The sequence below is a fragment of the Planococcus citri genome, chromosome 4, assembly GCF_950023065.1.
Source record: "Planococcus citri chromosome 4, ihPlaCitr1.1, whole genome shotgun sequence".
Lineage (NCBI taxonomy): Eukaryota > Metazoa > Arthropoda > Insecta > Hemiptera > Pseudococcidae > Planococcus > Planococcus citri.
In genome coordinates, this window is record NC_088680.1 from 49,427,517 (window position 1) to 49,444,140 (window position 16,624).

General features: G+C 32.6%; 1 protein-coding gene across 2 annotated transcripts in view; it reads left to right on the plus strand.

The window, feature by feature from the left end:
- Nucleotides 1–954: 954 nt before the first annotated feature.
- LOC135846022 (uncharacterized) overlaps nucleotides 955–16,624 on the plus strand; it is a 231,593-nt gene continuing 215,923 nt past the window's right edge. For both annotated transcript variants that reach the window (XM_065364970.1, XM_065364971.1), the window contains exon 1: nucleotides 955–1,394. In XM_065364970.1, the coding sequence (XP_065221042.1) occupies nucleotides 1,357–1,394 (38 nt within the window). In that variant the 5' untranslated portion in view covers nucleotides 955–1,356. The remainder of the gene's footprint in view (nucleotides 1,395–16,624) is intronic.

Genomic DNA, 16,624 nt, shown 5'->3' on the forward strand with positions numbered 1-16,624 from the left:
ATCTATTTCACGTTGCCAACCTATTTTTTAAATGAAAAACTTTCTTAGGGGTACTCGATATTTCTGGGCACCCTGTGTACCTTATCTACCTAGTAGAGCTGAAAACGGTTACGCTACCCGCTTACCGGTATCTGGTTAAAATACCGGCTAAACCCGCTAGTGGTTGTATCGGGTTGATTCGGATATAGATAAGTAGCGTATAGCGAGTACAACCCGAATGTTTTCGCACTTGGTCTGCGCACGCACCCCAAAATTTGATAATGCGTAAGTGGGAGGAGTTACGCTTCGACACCTGTCATTTGTATGTGTGATTGACGTTTGGCATGATTGATGAAAATGATGATGTCATGCCGGTACACCAGCTACGCATTCAATGCGCTACTAGTTATATCGTGAACCGGTGCGACATTTTTTCAACTAGCTACTCGCTACTAGTGAGTAGCGAGAATTTACGATACGGATACGATAGTTACCCGCTGTCAGCGAGTACCGTTTTCAGCTCTACAGTACCTAGCTTATAATAAATGATCCTTTGAGCATAACAAAAACAAATGCCTACACGAATTTTTTGCACCCAAAAACGCATTCAAGTGCATCATTGCATTAGAATGTCGTCTGTCGTATATAACATCAAACATACTCGTATTCACGAAACTTCCCTATAAATGCAAGCCAAAATCATGGCAGTAGTAAGTTAGTAAATAACCATTTGTAATCCCAATAATTAATAATAATCAACATTTCTGTTTTCATTTACCTGCTAAACTTTACTCTTTTTTTGGCACCCAATTGCCATTCAATATTTTCGACCAAATCAAATTTAATTTGCAACTTTCATCCGAAAATTCTCGTACATATACAACAGATTTCAACTTTTTAAAACCCCGAAATAACTCGAACATATCCGAACAGAACCGACGTCGAGTCGTTTTACAACGTTCACGTTTTCGGCATCAGCTTGTTTCCCATTCGCTACGTTATGAGCTAAAGTGAAGTAATGTGGAATCGCGGTTCGTGTCGTGTTAGCCGTTAAGTCAGCTGATCGTATTGTTATTCGTCATCTGTTACGATTTCGATTTTCAGTTCGTATTTCGCGGTGTCGTTCGATATTTTATTAATTTCTGCTCGGTAATTTTTTTATTTTTATCGATTACTCGGTGTTGTATTACTAATATAATATTGTAACGTAAACCAAGAAGTGTTGTGAAAACGTTTCGTGTACCATTGAAGCAGAAATATAATTGTTTTTTTTACAATAGTGTACATGTGTCTGTAAAGTTGTTTCGAATTTTGAACCACCACGTTTTCAAAATATATACGAGTATGGATGATCATCGTCGTTGATTCGAAGACATTATGCTTGGGGTATTCAAACGTCGGTGGAGACCGAAAAGGTACGTGTGAATTGTCATTCATTATGTCATTGCGAGCTTTACTATAGTATAACTAATCTGAATTAGGTATAGGATTGTTTACGAAATATTATCATTATTGCTCAAGCTCGTGTGTTTACTTTACTCGTGTTGATATTGATTTCAATCAAATAGAATGATAAACTAGTTACGATGCGTTGAAATATACGTATAGTGATAATTTATGCTTTCCTAATTGGAATTTCTTCTACATGACGAACTCGATTTAAACTTTTTTGATAAGTAGATTACTCGTAGAAACAGATACCAATCAGAGTTTGATGAAACTTTGTAAAATTAAGTGGGAAACCCCCTCGAAACATTAAGCCCTTTTTTTTGTAAGATTTATTATCAAAGCTGTCCTGAAATATGCTCTAGAATCTAGAAATGTATGTTAAACACGAGGTAAACGGAAGGTTGAAATTATCGATTTGTGTAGTCGAAAATGTTAACACTTGAAAATTCAAACGAACCATAAAGTGCTATGATTTTATGTACCTATTTATCGAGTAGGTACGATTATTTCAGTCGAAAATTTCATCGGCCGAAGCGGAGAAATTTACTTTTCAATTGAAATATAAATATAGAGCTATATTTACTTACTTACCTATCTTGTTTCGAGTGTGAAGTTTTCTATTTCATTAAGAGATTAATTTCGAGTTATATTATCGTACTAATAAAAAGTATACCCATTTTATCATCGAACACTCGAACGAAAAATTCCATCAATGTTGAATAGTCTCTTGAGGAAACCTCTTAATATTCGTATTCTTTCTCGTTGGCTTATGAGAGTTATGAGGTAAAAAATATAGCAGGTTGTTTTTATCGAGTCGATTTCCTTTTTTTTGTTTTTTCATTTTTCATTAATGATTGTAATTTTCGTACTAATAATTCTTTGCTCGCGAAGGGATCATTTAGGCAGGTATTACCTACCTACCTGAATTCGAACGAAACTACCTATAACGATGCATTATTGTTTTATTATCGTGCATCAGCTGTTCGATATTTCGTACTTTTCCTTCTATAAATTTTGTCGATGTGATGTTTGACCCAGTTTTGTAATTATTCTCCCAAAGTACACACTTTCATATAAATTATTTTGTAGGCGTAATACTAAATAAATTCGGCGATTTTTCACCTCATCGTTCCTTTGAAGTGCCTCACTACCTACCTACCTACCTACCTGCAATGGTTACACATTGGCAAATATTTACTTTACTTATTCTATGCGCGATAGCATCTTCAAAGATGGAGCTTCGTATTTTAATATAAATGACCAGTCAGCCAAGTTGATGAATTAAATTCCTCGTTGAATAATTTAGTGCTTTCACGTGGTGTTGCTCCGAGTCCATCTGATTCAAGAAAATATCGACGTATGGAACTCCCTCTTCCTCTTTCACTCCATCTCCTGGGAAAAGACTCGTCGTGTATGTATTTTTTTTGAGAGAGAGACTAAATTTACCTACGCACGTGAAATAATCGTCTATAGCAAAATACGAGTATGTGGCTCGTATCAAATAAATAAACATGTTGCCAAAGAAGAAGGAGTGACAAATGAAAGCAGAACGTGTGTTATTATTTTTTTTCTCTCTGCTGTTATAACACATATGTCAACGAAAGACTCTCTTACCTGCTCCAAGACTTTGAGCTCAGCGACCCACAGGGTGAATAAAAAATCACTCCGATTGTGGTTTTTATTATTTTATAATCCTGGGTCAGGCATGAGGCAGGTAAAGAGGTAGGTAGGTATAGGTAATAGGTATATAGATTTTCACATACAAAAGGTCGAACTCGAAGATGATGCAAGAGAAATACCAGTAGGTAGAGTGTTCGAGAAATTTCCTTCATTTACTCGAAATCATCCCTTGTGAGCTCATTTAGCGTCTTCCTAACATTTTTTCCTAATTTTCAATGGCCTTGATCTGTTTTTTTTTCTTCACGTCTGCTGTATCAGTATCTCGTGTAGATATTGTACATGATTCTCGAGATGGATGCAATGCTTTTGGTTGTATTGTTACGTAAACCACGTTGACTTTATCGAACCATATCACCCGCAGAGGAGCTCGTGCTTTCAAAATATGATGGGCGGTTCGATGATATGTGTAAGATATAGGTTTAGGTATATGCTCTGGAGCACACCTGCATAGCACGTGATTTAAAGATCCGGCATTGTACATATTTAACAGCTGCATTCTGTGCGATTTGCGGTGAAATGCAGTCGTCTAAGGGTATCTCTTTCTCTTTGACGATCGTAAAAATTTTTTTTTGATGTCTGGTTTCGCGATGTAATTTAAATTTCCGCCCATGAGGGCCTAGATTAATTTGTAGAACGAAACTACTTTGGGGCAGAAAATGAATTCCTTCGTGAGGAAGTTGAGGTCTGATTACTATAAGGTAGAAATTAATCAATTTTCTCAATTTTTTTTCCAAATCTCAATTGCAGCGGTGAATTTATTCACGTTCACGCTTCTTGAAAAGTTTTTGATTAAATAGTACAGAATTTGGCGTACAAATTATTTCTTCCAGTAAAAATTCGGCGATTTAAAATTTTTCAGCCGGTTTGATCCCCAAAATTGGTTTTAAAATTTTGGAAATACCTTCTCAAGCTTCCGATAACGAATTACCATTTTTTTGGTATTTCCGAACTTATCGACCCCCTTTCCCCACCACCTCCTCTTCTTACAAGGGAACCCTCCCACATGATAATCTCCGATTTGAATGAAACTTAGACTGGAAATAGGACCTCAAAAAAACCCCATCCCCCAATTTTCAGCTGCTGAAATAGATTTTTCGATTTTTGGGGAGCGTTTGAAGTTTTGTGTATTTTTCATACTTTTTCTCGTGTTATGTGAAAAAATTCGATTTCTGATGATAATTCCAGATTTGACCGACGGTAGTAATTATCAATTAGGTATCAAGCATAGACCATTTGGCGAAAATTTCAGCTGCTGAAGTTCATGTGGTGGGGAGAACGGTCATTTTTCGAATTCACGCTTAACATGGAAAAAAACAGTGAAAAATCCTGTTTTCTGAACGGACGGCTGGATCCGGCCAATGATGGTATGAGTCGATTTGGTATTCAGCACAGACTATTTGACCAAAATTTGAGTCCTTGAAGTTCATTAGATGAGCTTAATTTGCTGGTTTTTCAAATTTTCCAATGGCATTTATAAACCACCAGATGGACAAAATTATTTTGATTTCTGATGATAATTCCAGATTCGGCCGGCGGTAGTATCAGTCGATTAGGTATCAAGCATAGACCCTTCGGCCAAAATTTCAGCTGCTGAAGTTCATGTGGTGGGGAGAAACGGTCATTTTTCGAATTTACAGAACAACAGACAACTTTAACTGTGTACACAAAATTTCAAATGCTCGTCAAAAATCGAAAAATCAACTTCAGCAGCTGAAAATTGGGGGATGGGGTTTTTTTGAGGTCCTCTTTCCACCAGTCCAAGTTTCATTCAAATCGGAGATTATCTTGTGGGAGGGTTCCCTTGTTAGATCAGTGTTTTGAACATTTCGTGGGCGTGAAATCTACTTATATTTGGCATCAGAGAGTCCATTTGACTCAATTTTCTCCCTTTTTGCGATGATACAGCTCATCTAATGTTGAAACTCTTCATCTTTTCAACCTAAAATCAACAATTTTTTTATTTAAAAAAGCAAAATAATTACAACTTGAAACGCGTTGAATTCTCTTTGTTAGGTACATAAAAAAAATATAATTTCTTCGCTGGTGGAAAGAGAAGGATTCTTTCCCCTGTAGAAAACAATATTCGATTTTTCCAATGAAATTACTTTTTTGTGTAGAATGGGCTTAGGTGGTTGAATATTTTTTCAAAGTGATGACTTTTTTCCCTTGGGAAACAACGTCCGATTTCTCAAGAGAGAATAAAAAAATGATGAAAATGATTTGAGGATTTTTTGCCTAAAAAATGAAAAGAAAATGAAAAAACGTTCCACGAGTAGATGTCTGTTCAGCAACCACGAAAGTTCGTGTTTTCCCATAAATTTGTGTTTATTCTACATAATATTATTTTGAAATAAATATTACAATTAGGTACAATCAATAAAAAATAAAAATAAAAATAAAAAAAATAAAATAAAAATTTAAAAAAATCAATTTTGACAAATTGAAAATTTTTTTTATGTACAAGTGTTATCTCTTTTCAATAATTATATGCAATGAATTTGCGACTTTGTGTTTTTAGCACCAAGCCAAATTTTAAGTGTTGAATTTCATTTTTCAATTTCTGGTAAAATTTTAAAAATTCAAAATGATTTATTTTCTGTGAAGATGATCATAGATTTGATAAAATTGCAGTGTGGTTTACTTATAGCTTGATTTAATTGATTGATGACAGTATATAAATTTTTTTAGCGTACTTCAGCAGATCTTTAGATTGCCCAGTTTTGGAGAAATTGTCATAAACAGAACCAAAATGAAATTCAGAATGTTTTAAACACAGTAAAATCTTTCAGGACTCAAAATCGCCACTAATCAATTTGAAAATTCAAGAATGATATGATATATGAACCAAATTACAGCTTTCTATTATGATTTGGTCAAGCTTCGAATTTTTCAAGAAAATGAAAACCATTTTGAATTTCCGAAAATTCAGCAAAAATGAAAAAATAAAATTCAGTGTCTGAAATTTGTTCTGGCGGTTCACTTTTGTATGCTTTTTCGATTTTTTTTTTTTTGTTTGATTCGAAAATTGTTTGCTATTTGGGGCACATTTTAATGTGGCAAAAAATACATAGTTCACCCTGTTTTAGAAAAATGAGCAGAAAATTGAAAACTTAAATATAATTTTGAAATTTTAATGAAATTAGGTTTTCAGTTAAATGATTGTCCAAATCATCGGAAATGACTTTCGTTGACATGTTCACGATTCACGAACTATAGAATTGAATTAAGTTACCTACTTAGGCGTTAGGTTAGGTATTCGTTAAAAATTTTCTGTGTAAATACGTCGAATAAAATGAGTAAATTGTTGAAATCAAAAAATAACTTCTCAGATCTCGAGTTGCAAAAAATCTTGTGCACATGAAATAAACTTTTTAATAATCCAAGAATAATTATTCGAGTGAAAAGTAATTTCTAAAAGATATAGGGTATAAAAAAACAAAATACGATAATTCATTTTGTCATCAAACATTTATGCTCAAAAGTGTTGATTTCATTGAAAGAAAACAAATTCCTGATTTTATTAGGTTACTCAAATTAGAAATAACGTCATTATAAAATTCAAATGAAAGTTTGTCATCAATATTCATGGAAAAATCCGATGATAATTTTGTCGAATGGTTTGCATCACAGAAAATATTTCAGATTAGATTTTGCACGTATAAATGTTGAGTTTTATTGATTTTTATGTGATTTAATAAAATTTAAAAAATGACTCGATGCGAAATTACTCATCCGCGTAATTGAGCAAATTCTGAATAATTATTTTATCGGAATTTATTTTTCGTAAACAAATAGGTGCGAATTGATTCAACTTTTACATGCGATTTTTTAAAAATGAAATCACATCCGGTCATTTTTTGAACCTTATCATCATTCGTCTAAATTTTTTTCCCAAGAAAATGTGTCCCAACGTAAACAAGTTTACTAAAAAATTCCATTCACTGAATTTCACTTTACTACTGCAAAAACACTTGATTAAAATAAATTGTCTCGGAATGACAAGCGTTCAAAAAAGAAAAAAAATCAAGCAATTCGAGCATCACTTTATGGGCACGTTGTATAGATTTTCGTCATTATAGCTGACCTGACATGTTGGAAATACAAAATTTATTTATATCTCGGTTAAAATTGGCGACCGATACGACCGCCTTCGCGTTTTTTCTATATCCTTTTTACTTTTTATTTATTTTTTTTATTAATAAAAATATTTTAAAGGCTTCTTTTTTTTAAAACCATTATATTCGTTCTTATAAGTATACGTATCAAGTTTTATATTATTTGTGTTGTCAAACAGCCAAAAAAAAAGTCCTTCCTCGTTAAACTCCATCTACGAGTAGATACATTGATGCATATGGTTGTCATCATAAAACGCAGTACCACGTGCGCCATCATCTCGCAAGCTGTATAGGTAAAAAGATAGACATTAAAGTTGTCAATTTTTACCTATAGTAGGTACTGTAAAATAAAAATTGGCGTTTATAAAAGTGTTAATTGGCTGTATGGCAATCAGGTCGATGAAACTCGTTGTACATTATGCAATAAACTGGTTTAGCTCGTGTATTTTTCCCATTTTTTTTTTTTTTGCCTCGAAGTCGAAATGGTGTAAGGAAGAGCCACGCTGCCGCCGGCCCGTTTAAAAATAATATTTTCGCGCATCAATGAAGTTGACGGAAGAGGAAGAGGTTGCGAAGAAGGAAGGGGGTGAAGATGATCGCTCATAGACTGGTTGTCGTCGTCGGACTATTTTTTTCCTACTCGTTCTTCATCGGTCAATGAATCTTATCGAGAATATGTTACTGTACCAGAATTCAGAAGAGTCGATGGACGAACGAATTGTACCTACATAAATTGTGCTGCGTCGACGGATTCCATACTGCGTTTTTCTACACAGATGAAGCGGAGATGAGGGGGATCCGATCACGTATATGGTTTCTCATTTTGGCGGGAAATATTTCGCTGGTATTTTGTCGGGAAGCTTTACAAAGTACGAGAGAAATAATTGATCAAGTTTTTGACGTCGAAAGACGAATACTCGTAGCTGGTGGTGATATTTTGTCCTTTGATCATTGGAATAGTTTATTCGATTTTATACGTTGAAATACTTTATTACCTTTACGTATAAGTATAAAATGACTCGTGAGGTATTACAGCTTGTTAATTTTGCATGCACCGATAGCGAGCTAGTGGAGCGCGTATTTTACTCGTATTTTTCAGTCAAGGATTTTAACTGCGGGTCGTTGATCTTTTACGTTATTAGTGAAAATGCTGCCGTTGTTGTTGTCGTCGTCGTCGACTTGTTCTTCTTCTGCTGCGTCGTCTTGGTCGTGATTTTAAAATTACCTATCTTCTTTTACTGCCGTAATTACGTGTTATCTGTTGTACAAGAAGACGTAGATGTAACTATAGTCTATCAGACTTGATAGTTTTAGGGTTTTACGATTTTAAATGCCAACCTGCCATTTTTACTCGTCCCAGACGTCCCAGTGCTTTTGGTTGGGTTTTAAAATTTGTACAAAGGGAGTCATTTGTTCAAACCTTGTTCGATACGCTCGCTTTGGGTTGTTTGTTTTTAATCACGTCTTGGAGATAGGGTCGTTTCTACCCTTTACTTTCAAGTTCAAAGCCTCCTATACTACGTAAGTATAAAAGACCGTCGAGAAGCAATTTTTCGCATTTTCCAATTTCACCGTTTGAGGAACACGGCTGCTGAAAAATGAAGAGTATTTAAAACAACGATGGTTTTAATTTTCAAACGACCGACGACGAGTTGAAAGGTATATACTTAGTCGTTTTAATGAACTCTGTATTTAATACTCGTACTGTTTGACGAGATACCAAGTGATTATCGTAGTATACTATACAGGATTCCATCCCTATTCATTATATACAAGCTTTCGTATTCGTCCTAACGACCGGGGAGTTAGTATTTTAACGACGAAAAATTCTACCAAACGGAAAAAAATGTTCGAAAAAGAAAACTTTTTCAATATTTTTTCGTCGTCGTTGGAAATGAAAAATAGCCTTTGGAAGAATAAGCAACTCGAAAACGTACATGTTGAAACGATTAAGCAATTAAACTGCGGAGAAACGCATTAAATGCTCCTATAACCTTCCTAATCCTCGTTCCTTTAATTTTCCTGTACAAACTTTCGCCTTAAGAGTATTTCAAATGGGCACGTGGGAGAGGTTAAGGCCGTCGAATATCGCGAAATTTTTACATTACGTGGGAAGTTGTTTAGAACCGCCCTCGCATCGCTATCTTCGAGGACAGCGAAGTGTTTAGAAGTAGGTACAGTTGCGAATTTATGAAAATTTTATGTACGAGTTTTGAATTATTAATGGAATAGGTTTTTTCCGTGATTTTTTGAGTGTTTTTTTTTTAAATATATAAATGGGGGATTAGATCGAATTGAAATTGATTCAGGCTGTTTAAGCATCAAACTGTAAAACTTTTACTTGAAACAATTTTTTAGACGCTGAGAAAAAAACAGACAGTGTCTGAACAAAATTGAGTTGTAAACAGTTTTTTGATTTTCAACATTTTTTTTCCAAATCTGATTCTGTACAAAAAATTGGGTTCAAGCGTTTTGTTTTTTTTGGGGGAGGGGGCTTTTTGAAAAAAAAAAAAAAAAAATTTCAAAAATGAATGATTTTTTTTCTTTTGTTTTTAATTTGGAGAAAAGACTTCATTGTGATAAATTAAATTACTCCAAACTCAAAAGAAAAAAAAAAAGAAATACTTGATGAAATTCGCTTTAATTTTGAAAATGCATTACTTTTTACTAATTCAAAATTTCATAATTTTTTTGTGATTTTCAGTAATTTTAATGATATTTTTAAAGTCTTTACGTACCTACTTCATTTTAACATGTTTTTAAACACCTTAAATGCACTTCTGGCAAATTTCACTGAAATTTCATAATTTTTTTTGGTAATTTTCAGAGATTTTCATACTTTTAAAAGTGTTTTCAAGTCATTTCAACTCGTTTTTAATATTTTGTCATGAATTTTCGCCAAATTTCACTAAAAAATTCAACGTTTTTTTGGAGACTTATAATGTTTGTAACGCTTTACTTTAATTTTCAAGAGGTTTTCAAAGATGCTTGATACAATTTTCAGCAAATTTTAAATTTCATTGAAATTTCATTAGAAATTTAGTACTTTTTGTATTTTTCAGAAATTTGAATACTTTTGCCAGTGTTTTTACTTCATTTTAACGTTTTTCAGTCAGTACTTTTTGGTACTTTCCAGTAAATTTTATGTCATTTTTCAGTGTTTTTACAATTTTTTCAAGCTTTTTTTGCTCATTGAAAACTCAGTACATTTTTGGCAATTTTTTAGTGATTATTTTTTTTCAGAATTTTTACATTATTTTAGTACTTTTACATATATGTTTTTTTTGGGAGGTAGAAGGGAGGGGTAACTTTATTGAAAATTCAGCACCATTATTGTATTTTTCAACAATTTTCATGCTTTTTCCCAGTGTTTTTACTTCATTTTAACTTTTTTAAGTCAGTACTTTTTGGTACTTTTCAGTAAACTTTATGTCATTTTTCAGTGTTTTTACAATTTTTTCAAGCTTTTTTGGCTCACTGAAATCTCATTGCATTTTTGGTAATTTTTTAGTGATTTTTTCAGAATTTTAACATTATTTTAATACTTTTATATTTTGGGGGGGGGGTCGGGGGAGAGGTAATTTTATTGAAAATTCGGCACCATTATGGTATTTTTCAGCGATTTTCATGCTTTTTCTAGTGTTTTCACATCATTTTAAGACTGCACAATTTTTCTGAAGGCAGGCGGGGGGGGGGGGATTTACTAAAAAATTAGTAGGTACTTTTTGGTACTTTCGAAGAATATTTTCATGTTTTTTTTTTCAGTATTTTTACATAATTTTAAGGTTATTTTACATTTTTTTTTTTGGTCAAATAATTTCACCGAAAATTCATCTCTTTTTTTGGTAAGTTTTTTGTGATTTTTATGTTTTTTTCAGGAACTTTACATCTTTTTAACATTCAAATTCAAATTCTTTATTGTAGTCGACAGCTTTCGCTGTATTACAATGTCAGGGCAGTAGTACAAACAAAAATTTAGGTAGGTATTAATAGATACAAATAAACAAAGTACAGTAAAACCTCTAATAGCGGACACTTCACGGGACCGAGCAAAATGTCCGCTGTTTGGAGGTGTCCGCTCTTCAGAATGGCCAGTGTTGAGAGGTTCAAATAAGGAAATGTCCGTTGTACGAAGGTCAATTTATTTCAATAGTTTACATACATAAATGCATTCATAGTTTTATTAAATTAAAAAAAATCTGTAATTTTTGTGTGCACTCCTTGAAGCTTTTCCATAATAATCTTTTGATCAATAAGAGCACGGGCTTCGTTCAGGTGCAAAATTACTGCATATTTTTTGACTTTTTCTCAAATTTACAAAAAGTTGTGCTGGAAGCCTCCCTCTCCCGCTTCCAAAGTTGGAAAGAATACAAACAATTTATTCAAACATTTTCGATTTCTGCTTTCTGAGTTTCCTGAATAATTCTCTTTTCAAGAAACCTGCCCCCAATAATTTTGGTTCCTTTGTATGGAGTTCCTCTCTCAAAAAAATTATTAAATTTGAATAATTTGGTGAATCAAAAAAATGGGGAGTTAGTCAAAGCCTTTCTGAATAATCTTTTTTTCAAGAAACCCATGAAATGCGTATTTTCATTATCTAATCAGTTCGATAACGAGTGAAAAATGAACATAAAACTCGTATTTTGGCACAATTTTACATTGAAAATTTGTGATTTACCGTCCGTTGTTCGGAACGTCCGTAATTTAGAGGCTACAATGCATTTATCCCATAACACTCGTTGGGACTGAGAAAATTGTCCGCTGTTGGGGAGTGTCCGCTCTTGAGGGGTGTCCGTTAGTGGAGGTTTTACTGTACATGCTATTTGGAAATATGTTACAAGTAAGATTTAGGTAAAAAAATAAAAATAAAAAATATAGAAAAACAATACAAAATAAACTTGAAGAACTGCTATCCATCTAGCTGCAGCATTTCTTCAACACTGTAGAACCCATATCTCTGTAACCAATTTTTAAGTTTATTTAAATTTTTGAGGCCATAAAATCAACGTTGTTTTGCATGATTTTTGTTCTTAAATTTTCACCAATTGCCAAATTTTTAAATCGTGTTTCATAGGAGTGGGAAGGTACGTTTAGGTTAATTATTCCATTCTTTATAATAATACACAGTTGAAGTAGGTATGTACTCGCATGGAGCTGGCAGTATGTTATTAATCAATGAAGACAGATTTACAGGATTCTCTTGGATGTTTTTGAAACATTATTCTTAAAACCCTTTTTTGTATTAGAAGTACGCGTTGGAGTTGACTGTGATTACCACCCCAAAGTGCTATTCCATAGCTCAGATTAGAATGAAATAGGCCGAAATATGCAAGTTTTAGAGTATGTGAGTGTGTAATTTCACGGAGTTGTCTTATTAAGTAGGTATAGGTGGAGAGTTTTTTGATTAAATGATCCACTTGGATATTCCATTTCAAGTCAAGAGTCTATTATGACACCTAATTTTCAATAAGTTTTTGGGTGTCCCAATTTTTTGTTTTAGCAGTTTTAATGTTTTTTTTTTTCAGCATTTACACCATTTTAACGCCTTGCTTCTTTTTGTTTGGCAAATTTCATTAAAAATTTATAATATTGATACTTCTCAGCAATTTTTCATGTTTTACACGATTTTAACATTTATTTTTTTAATGTTTTGTTGGAAGTTTTACACGTTATTCCATGTTTGTTTTTCGCAGAATTTATTAATTTTGGGTCATTTGCAGTGATTTTAATGATTTTTCTCGTACCTACTCGTATTTTTAAGAGGACTTGGCGATATTTTGTGCAAGTTTTAGCGATTTTCTTCTAATTGAAATTCCATTAGAAAACGTCGCAAAATTTGTTCAGAAACTCACCTCAAGAGTCACGATTACGAAACCATGTGTGCAAAATTCTTCAGATTTTTATTTTACCCCCTCCCTTCCTTTCTTCTGAAAACCACGTTATATACTGTGAGTTTTTCCTTCAGAATGTACCCTAACAGCATCTACCTCCCATTCAATTTATTGTTGAACGTTTCTATCCGAAAATATTTCTCACTTGAAATGAAAAGAGATGATAAATGTAATCTACTAAACAACTGATAAATAGGTATAATGTAGCGATGATTAAATCCTTGAAATGATAAAAATTAAAATGTACTACAGCAAGAAGTTCACACGATGAAAATACAAAGATAATAAGAATAACTATCAACTACAAAATAGATATTACATCTGCAGCTTATTTATCATCAAAAATAAATATGTAATTGAAATGTCACGTATACAAATCGTAATTCGTACGTAGGTGGGCTGACTTCGGTCGAATTTGAAAATTCTCTACATTGAATTGAGTCATTTACCTACCAAAATTACTACAAACACGCAAAGTTCTCCCCAAGGAACACACCCACTCTTTTAAAAAGAAAACCTCGATTTTAAATTTGGAAAAAAATTCGACTCATTATGTATTTACCTACTCGACGATAGTTTCCATTCAAAACTAAAAAAAATTAAAAGTCATTCAACTCTTGTTACTTTTTTTACGTTTGAAAAGTATTTCTACGAAGGTGTTTGAGTTTCTTTTTGTAAAATACGAGTACACGTCGTCGTCGCTTTCGATGAATTACTTCGGTGTGTTTTTGGACGTCGAAAACATGCTGTAATACCTACTCGACGAAGGTGAACAATTCGGCAGAAAATTTTAATGAGATATTTTCGCGCTTTGAACGAATGAACGAACGAAACAGAGAGAGAGAGAGCCGATGCCTCGATGGTGAAGAACTCGATTATTCTAGCGTGAATATCTTGATTTCATGCTCGTTTAGCTAAAAAGTTATGTACATACGAGTATTATAAAGGTTCACTAGATAAGGTATTTGCTTCGAAGTTCGACTATTTCCACTTATTGTACGAAAAGAGATCTTGAAATGTTTTCGATATTGCTCGAGGATTGAGTAAAGTGTAATGGTTGATTGGTTGATAGTCTTTTGATTCGGGTTTAGGTATGAGGTACCTGTGTATATGCCTCATCTTTGATCGTTTATACCTTGCTCTATGGCATGATTACAATATGCATATTGCATATAGGTATTTTATTTTCGTAGTCACGCGACCATTGAGGACAATTACATCGATAACGGGTGTTCTTTTCGGTTGCTGGATTGCGGCTATAGACCTACGTAGATATTGTACTCGTACTCGTACGACGACGACGCTTATCAAATGTTAAAAATTCATAGATTTGGGATGGGCGAAGCCAAGAGTTAATAATTTATTCCATGTAAAGGCGGCTAACCTATGTAGAAGTATGGATAAAACAGCGGTATACATATCGTCGAATCGGGATTATAAAAGTAGAAGCGGCATGGCATGGCATGGTATGGCAGTCGCGGTTTACACGACCATCCAAGTTCCGGACAATGTTAACTCTTTTGGAAGGATTATTAGAGAGATTTGTGCGTGTTGGGAGTAAATTTTATGCATATACGAAGCTCTTGTACCACACCTTAGAAAATAACTGTAACATTGTATACACTTACCTACTCGTACATTACATTATACATGCATTTATAGTCGTACGTACATATGCACATCGTTCAGATACCCGATAAGTATACATGCATATAGGTACTCGTTGAGGTATACTTACGTAGGTATTAAAGGTATATTTTAACGACTCCGAGAATATATCGTATATGACAGATAAATGAAAAGGAAAAAATACCTTGGTAAATCTGTCGAGTTGAGTAAATATTGTGTAATGTGGTGTATTTGCTAGTCCAGGTTCAAAGTTTTACACGAGAAAAATATTTCGGGTGTTGTGTAATTTTAGGTGAGATGATGATGAGCGTTTCCTAATATGTGGTATGATAGTTTGTATTGGATGAACTATACCTACCTGTTTGACTGAGAATATAAGCCTGTTTGAAGAATTGTGACGAAATTTTACCTCATGGGGGTTTTGAAATTGAATGAAATTGAAGTTTGATGTTTACTCTTTATCCCCTCCCCCATCATTTAAAATTGGTGGAAAAAATCTTTAATGTTTCAAAACATAGACAGGCATTTCTAAGCAATATTATCATTTTTTTTTTACTTTTTTTTTTTAGCATTTATTGCATTTTTTTGGTACTTTCTTTAATTTTTGGGAAAATACATTGATTTGTTGACATTTTTTCTCAAAATAGCCCAATTGGTACTTATTAGTTATGTTGTCAAATTGAAAGTATCAGTTCTTCAATTTTATAACATTGATTTATTTTTTCTGATTTTTTCATTCGATTTAATTTTTTTAACCTTAATCAGAAAAATGCATTGATTTGTTGTCATTTTTGTAATTTTTTTTTAATTTCCATCATTTGAAAATATGTTTCCCATTTGTTTTGATTTTTTTGCAGATTATTTTTCCTATTTTTCAAAAACGTGCTTGAATTTTCTGTTGTGCCAGACGACAAGATAATAATAACTTTGAGAGTTGAAATCACTTTTTCAACTCAAAAACCCACGTTTTTTTTGACACTGCTATTAAAAAAATGAAAATAAACCGAAGGAAATTTGGCAAAAAAGTCATAAAATATACGTTTTTTTTTATTAAGAAAATGATGTCAACTCATAAAATAACTAAAAACATATTTCTGGGAAACAAAAAAAAAAGGAATCTCACAAAAATATTAACAAGTTGAAAAATTTTTCTCGTCAAAAAAAAAAAAATGAAAAAACTCAACAAAATGAGAATAAAACTTTTAAAAAACACGAAAAGTTGTCGAAAATGACGGGTACGCAAAATCTGGCAATACACTTGGAAAATATCAAAAAATTGGGGTATTTATTAAAAACCTAATTAAAAATACAAAGAAAAACTTTAGAAAAAATCTCCAAAAATCAGGGTATTTTTTAAAAAACCTAATAAAAAACATAAAATTTTTTTTAAAAAGATCTCAAAAAATAAAAAAGTAACATTTTTTTGCAGTTTATTTGCATCAAAAGAGAAAAGAATGCCAAGCAAAAATAACCATAAAAATTGTTTTTAAATAAGGAAATATCATGAATACATATGTTCTAAAAATGTCAAGAAAACAAAAAAAAAACTAATAAATTCAAAAATAATAGGTACTCAACAAAATAAATGTTTTAAAAAAATTTCAAAGAATCCAAGAATTTTTCCAATGTTTGAAAAAAATAAGCAAATAGAAACACTCAAAAATTTGTGAAAAATATTTTCAAACGAAACAAACAATTTGACAAAAAAAAATTATGTTAATTTTTGTAAAAATGCCAAAGATAACTTTTAGAAAGAAAATTCTAGGTGGGTACTTCCCATCTCTAATATTCAGAAAAAATTGCACATTCAAAATAAACTAAGTAAAAAAGATCTTATGAGAAAAACCTTTTGAACCATCACATCAATAATAATTGTGAAAA